The 8,742-nt window shown below is 36.7% G+C and overlaps 1 protein-coding gene across 2 annotated transcripts in view; it reads right to left on the reverse strand.

Annotated features, from left to right (window-relative positions):
• LOC131857213 (uncharacterized) overlaps positions 1-5,463 on the reverse strand; it is a 37,086-nt gene extending 31,623 nt beyond the window's left edge. Inside the window, exons 1-3 of one of the 2 annotated variants that reach the window (XM_059209448.1) lie at positions 4,593-5,463; positions 4,382-4,518; positions 4,165-4,301 (exon numbers count right to left, since the gene is read on the reverse strand). In XM_059209448.1, the coding sequence (XP_059065431.1) occupies positions 4,165-4,301; positions 4,382-4,436 (192 nt within the window). In that variant the 5' untranslated portion in view covers positions 4,437-4,518; positions 4,593-5,463. Of the gene's footprint in view, positions 1-1,181; positions 4,079-4,164; positions 4,302-4,381; positions 4,519-4,592 lie in introns of those variants that run through there. The other variant, XR_009358607.1, reaches the window with a different exon arrangement.
• Positions 5,464-8,742: the final 3,279 nt, after the last annotated feature.

Consider the following 8,742-nt stretch of genomic DNA (forward strand, 5'->3'; position numbering starts at 1 on the left):
AAGCATAACACCATGCTCTAACAGAGGCTCAATGAATGTCAGAGACTCGATGAATCTGAATTTCTGGCTAAAGTCTTCATGTTCAATGCTGCTTAATAAAATTCCATTGAAGTGACATAAAATCAAGTATTTAATTAAAGCAGGCTGAAGAATAATTTCATGGGAGCTTTCAGATGGGATTGATCTTCTATTTCTAATCATCCTTCTTGTTCGATTTGAAGTTTGAACAGAGCAATCTATGCTCCTTTATAGGGTATTTGATGATGCATATCAACTTGAAACATGGCTTCCATCTTGAAGTGAATGTTGTTCACAGGCTTAATGCATTGATACCTCCTTCCTACATAAGTACTCTGGCTGAATAGAACATCCCCATGCAAATCATCAAGGTGATATGGAACAAAGGTAACCAGCATAATCCAAGCATACAGACAATTTCAACCCCATAATATTAAACCTTCTAATAATTCCTTCAAAAGTTTGAAATATTTGACTTGCTATAATGCTTAGTATCTTGGTTGGGCTTTAAACAATTGTCAGTCATGGTGTCCAAACCGTAAACTTACCTAAAGCAGCCACAATGTTGAATGTCTACGCTCTTTTGGATTTGCTTTTGAAAACATTATCACCAATATGTGACATAAACACCACAAGCTACAAAATCCAATCATCTCAATTTGGTATGTCTACGAACTATTTGGGCACATGGAGTACTCCGATGGTGCACACTGATGGATTGGTTATGTTGATTCTTGAGGTGAGGATTCTCATTTGTGGCCTGATCAGCTGGAAGCCTGGAACCAGTTAATCTCCAAATTTATTCATTAATCAAAATTAATCAATTTTAAAAAGAAAATTAAAAAAATTGTGAATTAGATGTTGCAACAACCAACACCTTGAAATTCCAACTAAATTTTGAGTTAGCTTGATTATAAACCCTATCAATAAGGTTGTGTCTATCAGAAGTTAACTATATGCATAAGTGTAGCAAGCAAGCAACATTTACAACGATTTATTCAAGTTCAACATCTACAACGACTTATTCAGGAAGGAACTTGAAGGAAATTCTGGGGTGAACAGTAAGGAAAACTTTTAGTCTTGAGATTATAACCATAACAAATTTAACACTTTTATTTTCACCAAATGCTTTCAAATAGGACTTGTCCCTGTGAAACATATCATGGTACAATTATGCTCTTTTAAATTATTTTATGATTTCAAATACGGCTTATGCTGTAACAGATTGATCTACCCTGTTTGCCTTTGGCATTAATTTCAAATTGTCAAGTTTAAACCTGGGGCAATGAATCACCCCTCAAATACCGATTTGTTATTATATACAAGTAAACAGAATTTGAGGTATATGAGCATTAAACATTAGATTTATAACTGCCATTCTAGTTTGGAAGTTGGCTCATTACTCAATGAAAACACCCTGATTGCAAAATCTTTCAATGCAGTATCTATCACCTCACAAAATCTATGTTCCCAATCATCTGGCTGAATGGCCTTATTGCTAAGGCCAGGTGTTCTGTCCTGAGAAGCAGAATATTTAGACTCACTCCAATCCACAACATAGGCAGTTACTCGCCTCCTAAACTTGACCTTAAACTCAATTCATGCTTAATATGTATAATGATTTATCATTGCCATGGAGGACTGCACGTACAATGTCCTGTATCCCTTCTTCAGCTGGAAACGGTGTATTACATTAAACAATGAAGTAGAGGCAGCTTCCAACAAAACTATGGAGTTGACCCTTTTCTCCTGCCTCTCTCTGCAGTGTACCTTTGGGTTACCCCTCTGTCAGGGTGTTCAGTGAGCCCTGATGGCCCAAAATTCCTACACTGGAAGGAAACTTGCCACAGAAGTATTAGTCAAAGATGATATGGATCCTCAAACGCTGGTACTGCCACAGAAGTATTTCTGTCCTTGTAATATGTAGGCATAATGGATAACCTTCTTGTGCTTGCAATAGATGACAGCATCTGAGAATTTTAGGCATTTCCTATTCTAATTTTTCTGAGTTAGTTGTTCACTTGTCATTGGTTAAGTTAGAGTTACGTCAGAGGAGTTGTTATCAGACAGAAATTTAAGGATTCCTTTGCACTTACCTAGAGGTCTGCAAGAAGGATTTGGAAGAAAGATGATAGAGTACAACCTACAAGCAAGTGCTTCACAGAGGAGTCATTTCCAATCCCTGAATCTGACTATGAAGCAAAGCCATGGATTTTTATTCATCCACGATGTTGTCCTCTTGTCTGGTGAAGTGTCACTATTGGTCCCACCACCTTCTCCAAAATTCAGATTTGAAGACGAAGAATCTCTGCAATGTTTTTTCTCAAACATTTTTTATACAAACTGAAGGGAATTTTATATCCAAAGAAGAAGCAAACTCTCAGAATTTCGAAAAATCAAAGAGGAAAGGAGATGACGAAAACAAGAAAGACAAAAGATCATAAAACAGAGATTATAAAAATTGGAATCCGCAACTACTCCAAAGGAAGTTAAGAACCTGGAAAAGGCATTCAAGCTAGAAGATTAGCAGAAACGCTTAGAAAGAGTGCAAAAACTAAAGAAAAGGTTCCTAAGAGAACAAAAAAGCGATAAAAGCTAGGCAGATTGAAAGATAGGCTGCCCAACAAGCTGAAAAACGAAGAAAAGAAAAAGAAAAACAAGAAGAGCAGGAACTACAAAAAAAACCTTTGACAAGGTTTTAAACTTGCAAAAAACATAAATGAATTTCTAGTTTGAGACTTTAGGAATCTTTATAATCGTAAAAGAAATTAAGAAAAAATAGATACAGAGAAAGAGAAACTACGAATAGCAATAAAAAGAAATATTTTGAAATAAGATGCAAAGAAAAATTCTCAGAAAAATTCTCAAGGTTATAAGAAGGGATGGGATGAGTTAAAATTAAAATTGGATTTTAGATTTGATAATAAAAAGAAAAAGATAGGAATCACATCAGAAACCAAGAACAAACCCAAAGAAGCAAATAAACAAAAAATCAAAAATACAAAATATACAAAGCCAAAAACACTTTGAAAAGGAAGTGGGAAAATTGGGCTGTATCTAAATATTCAGTTTCCTTCGGTTGTGTATAGAAATTGTTTGAGAAAGAACCATTGGAGAGATTCTTTGTCTCCAAATCTGAATCTTGGAAAAAACAGTGGGATCGATAGTAACACTTCATCAAGTAAGAGGACAACATCTTGGATGAATAAAAATCCATGGCTGTGCAGCACAATCAGATTCAATGGTTGGAAAATGATTCCTCTGCAAAGCACATGCCTGTAGGTTGTACTCTATTGTCTTTCTTCGAAATCCATCTTGTAAACCTCCAGCTAAGCACAAAGGAATCTTAAATTTGTTTCCAATATCACCTCCTCTAACTCAACTGCAAAATAACCAAGATCAGATCAACAACTAACTGCAAGTGCTTCAAGTGTGCAAGTGCTTCAAGTGTTCTGAAGCACTTGCTTCCAACAAAAGTATGGACTTGAACCTTTTCTCCTTCCTCTGTCTCAGGGTGTTCGGTATGCCTTGAAGGAAAGTTGCCCGATATGAGATTCGGAAATTCTTGAAGGCTGTTCCTCTGTGAACTTAGACTCATAACCATGTTCAAGAGAGCCACTGAAGTAAGATCTTTGCAGTTGGGTTTTACTTCCTGAAAGCCCTTGTCCTCTGGACCCACCTGCTCATTCAACCAAGAATCAGAGAATACAAACTCACCCACATCGGTATACATCATCCATTGGAACTTTTCCCTGGCCATGAAAGAACAGTGTGAAAACTCTGCTTCCTGTGTCTTAGCCATTGGCAATGGATATCTGCTCACATTATGCCGGGTCGGGGCATATGGTTCCCAATGGACGCCTTTTATTGTGGATCAACATATAATTAAAAATTCTTCAGTAATATCTCTTCCTGGAACACAACTGCTTTTGGATGTTTTTTTCAGTCCCATTGCACTGGCATATATCGTTGAATCTAATTTCTTTACAGCTTGTTGGGTGATGTTGAAAGCTGTTGACACACTTCTCAATGGAAGCTTCAATATTGACACGCTGCTTGTCTACCATGATCAACAGTAAACGATTACGATACTATTAAAATGGAGTATCGAGCAGATTGACAAGTAAATAAATGTGTTTTCCCTACCACAACACCAGGATTTTGACTGTTGAGAGCAGAGATATAATTAGCTTCTTCAGTTCCAACATTAAGCTCAAAATGCAGTGTCCCCCTCGAAAATATGGTGACATCTCCAGGATGCAAAATATCGATGAAAGCTTGACCTAATTTGATAAAGCAGGTGTTTAATGATTCGGGGAAGGAAATAAAGCAGGTGTTTAAAGAAGGCAGGTGTATGTTTTACCTTGAGTGTCAACAAAACCAACTTGAAGAGGCCCTCCTGAGATAAGAGTAAGCATTCCTGAAGCTCATGGATGCATATGCAGTAAATTTACCCCACACGGAACCATCTTGAACCTAACATATTGCAGGCCCTGCGATCTGCAATGCCACAATCTATCACTGCAAATGGAAAACGAATAATGTTTGGAATAATAAGAATTATAAAATCTTACGCTGCTGCTGGATACTTGGCGACTGAACTGGTAGCGTATGCGTCCATTGGAGCGAACCCAGGTTGATCCGCTGCGAGAAGGGGCCGGAGTCCAGAGATAAACACCAAGGTGCAGGCACATAGTTTCATCTTGCTTTCTGCAGTTCTAACATGAGCATACTGCAGAGGTCTGTCATAAGATGGTGGGATATCATAATAACCAACAGAAGGAATAGGGTTTCCAAGGATTGACAGAGTGATTTTGTATCCAAGCAACTGATGAAGTACTTGTTCTTCTTCTGGATGCTCACACCTAAAGATCTCTTGTGCAGAGTGCAAATAGAGTTACAGTAGTTTCTATTGTGTCATTGAAGATGCAACGGAGGTCTTGTGTTGCAATATTTAGTCCTTGTTTATAGTTGATACCTTTGGCAAACAGAAAAATATCCTAATCTGTAATGAACTTCTCATATACCATGTGATGTGATTCAATGGGCTGGGAGGAATTCATAAACTCGGCATTCACTTTCATGGTCTCTGTTAAAACTGGGTTATGAATGTTGTCAACTAGGGCCATTGATATTGCAGACCATTGGACATTTTGTGCAGGTGCCTGGCATCTTACCGCAGCTCCTTGGGCTCTATCTAAATATTCAATTCCCTTCCGTTGTGTATGGAGATTGTCTTCGAAAGAAGATGGCAGAGATTCTTTGTCTTTGCATCTGAATCTTTGAGAAAACAGTAGCACCAACAGTAACACCTCATCAGGTAAGAGGACAACATCTTGGATTTCCTGGTTTTGTTGCACTTGCCTCTGTTAAGCACTTTCCTGTTGGTCATACTCTATCATCTTTATGTCCAGCTAAGCGCAAAGGAATCCTTAATTCTGAGGCGCTGTCATCTGTTGCAGGCAGAAGAAGGTTATCTACTATCACAAGTACAAAAATACTTCTGTGGCCTAATAGAGTTTGAGGATTTATAGCATCTTTCACCCATGTAAACGTCGTAAAATTGTACATAACATGAGAATCGAGAGCACAAGCTTTTGGAATCTTGATAGTCTTGGTCATGTTATAACTCAATCCAATATAGCAGAATCTTGAACTAATATATAACCAGAATTTACTCATGGAAACTAAGACATAGCATTGTATGTTCAGAAAAGTACACTAACTTTGAAATACAATACCCATATAAATGATATTCAAATCTGTAATCCATGAACATTAAAAGACATTCAATGCTTCTTTCATTGGCCTGCTGATTGGTCTAACCAAGATATGACATAATATATCTAATAAAGTAAACATATAGCAATCTTGCAAAAGGACAACCAATAGATTATGAAACCTTCAATCCTTCATTCATGGTGCCGCTAATTGATCTAGCCAAGTAATAACTTCAAAAATGAAAGAAAATCTATACAGTCCAAGGACCTAACACAGGACTGACCCACAGGCAAATAACATAATCTTTCTTGCAAAATAATCTAACCATTTGACAATTGCATTCTGTAATTCTATACCCTCACAAATCACCTATGCTCATGGACGATACAATGATATGAATTCTAAGTAAATGAATACATAGATAGCTGACCTTGAGATATCTGATGAAGGATGGTTGCACCAACTGTGAAGAACAAAATAATCAAAATGATATAATGGAACCCGAGTCGCTTGTGTTTCTGAGCTCATATCTTTTTCAGAACAAGAATTCAATCTCCCTCTATGGGAAAGTGGCGATCAAGAAACCTTGAAGAGCACAGTAACCTTGAAATGCAACGCCCATATAAATGATTTTTAAATCTGTAATCCATAAACATTATAAGACCTTCAATGCTTCCTCCATTGGCCTGCTAATTGTTCTAGCCAAGAAATGACATTGTATATCTAAAGAAAACATATAATAATCTTGGGAAAGGACATTCAATATATTATAAGACCTTAATCCTTCATTCATGGTGCTGCTAATTGACCTAACACAAGACTGAACCAAAGACAAAGAACATACTGTTGATCAATCACCTCACAAATATCTGAATACAATGATAAGAATTCTCAGTAACTGAATACATACTCAATAGAGAGCTTACAATAATGATTAAAGAACACCCTTGAAGAAAACTCTAGGGATGTATAATACTATGGGAGCTCAATGTATATTATGAACTGTGATAGACCAAATATTACCTCATGTAGTGGAGCCTTGAGAATGTATATTTCTAATCTAAGAAAAAAACATTAGATTACAAAAAAGAGGGTATTTATATATTTACACGTCACAATTGAAAGTATTTTATGTGCTACCATGAGGGATTTATTATGGGAAGAAAAGTCAATATTCTTATCTTTGTTGATGTAAATTGGGTTGGAGACATTGACATTTTAGAACAAAATAATTTCTCATTATTTTTTAATTGTCTTTTTTAATAATATATTTTGGTGATGTTGCATCATTACATTTTTTTTTTTTGGAAATTTATTGTATTGTATGCAAAATTACTTATTATTTTTAATTAACATGGCTTCTTAGATCTTTCCTTTATTATGTTATTTTGCATTTCTTATAGACTAGAAGAACTACTAGGTAAGGTGGTAGGAATGCTAAGGGTACTTCAACCATAGTCATTCATTTGTATCTATGGGTAATTACATGAAATTTAATGTTAGCAAGAGAAGTCTTAAGTACTGATGGTTGGGATGTCAAATATTCAAGTAAGACACATAAGACTAAAGTTGGAATTGGATGTAAAGAATGACTAGGAAAACAGGGTGTAGCATGTAGAGTAAGGTTGTGATGCTCACAAAAGTGAAGCATTAAGCCTTCTCGAGAGGTCACCTCTAGGACCATCTAGTTAGAGTAGTATTGGGATGGGTGACCTCTTGGGAAGGCCCACTACTTCACCTCTGTGAGCATCACCTAAACGCGATGACTGGTAAGTGGACCATTCATTCTCATGAGATATGGGTTATTGTGAACCACTACTCGTGAAACATGGGTCAATGAGTTTAACTTGAAAACTACACAACTGAATCCTAACAGCAATATCATAATTTGACTTGTGGAAAATATCTTCTAATTATCAATTGATTAGTTAAAAGGTCCTCTAAAATGAATGATTCATAAGGCACAACACTTGTTGAACGTTTTGCAAAATGGGTTGCAAGATAAGTGGGTTTAATCTTTGAAGAAACTCCATGGTTAAGCATGCTTGAATTGGAGTAGTACTGGGATGGGTGACATCCTGAGAAGACCCAATGCTTCACCTTTTTTATCATCACCTAGATGCAATGAGTGCTAAGTGGACCATTCATTCTCATGAGAGATGGGTTCTTATGAACTACTACTCATGAAACATGGGTCAATGAGTTTGACTCAAAAACTACACAGATGATTTCGTGATAGCTATATCATAATTTGACTTGTTGCGGAAACTATTGTAATATTCACCCCTTGGACACTACAATTTCTTTTTTACATTCATAAGCACCAACTTAATTAAACAAGCTTCTCAATCTAACTTAGAAATGTCAACTACTTAGTTTTTTCAATTGCCTTAGTGGTGCCAGTTCTACACCACCACTTATGCTTGTGCTCAAAGGTGGTAAGCCCTTGAGAATAGGTTCCCCATCATACCTATAGTTAAGCCTCCGGGGTTTATTCCCAATGACCTTGCTGATGTATCCCTTCGAAGGAAGTCAGAGGCTTCATAGTTCATCCCCGAAGTTTAGAGGGAGTTCATTCACTCCTCTCATACAAGATCTCTGATCTCTCTTCAAACCATGACTATTTATTAAAAATTATCCCAACAATAATTAATCAATATCAAATTGCATTCAAATAGTATACATACATACTCAATTACATCGGGGTCATACTCTTCCAAAATTTATAATTTCATAAAGAGTGATTCGAGCACACTTCTCATTACCACATGGTGACTCGCTTGAACACATCACAAGCACATCGTCTAGCTCTAGCTTACATCACATATACATAGTGACTAACTCTGGCATACATCACACATTCATAGGGTCTAGCTTCAGCCTACACCATTCACATAAAGTAACTAGCTTCAATAGGCATCACATACCTAGCGAATAGAATTTACATACTAAGGAATCTACATATTCATAACGGCTAGCTAACACTTTCCCGTAGTGCATCCG

Source organism: Cryptomeria japonica, chromosome 7, assembly GCF_030272615.1.
Source record: "Cryptomeria japonica chromosome 7, Sugi_1.0, whole genome shotgun sequence".
Lineage (NCBI taxonomy): Eukaryota > Viridiplantae > Streptophyta > Pinopsida > Cupressales > Cupressaceae > Cryptomeria > Cryptomeria japonica.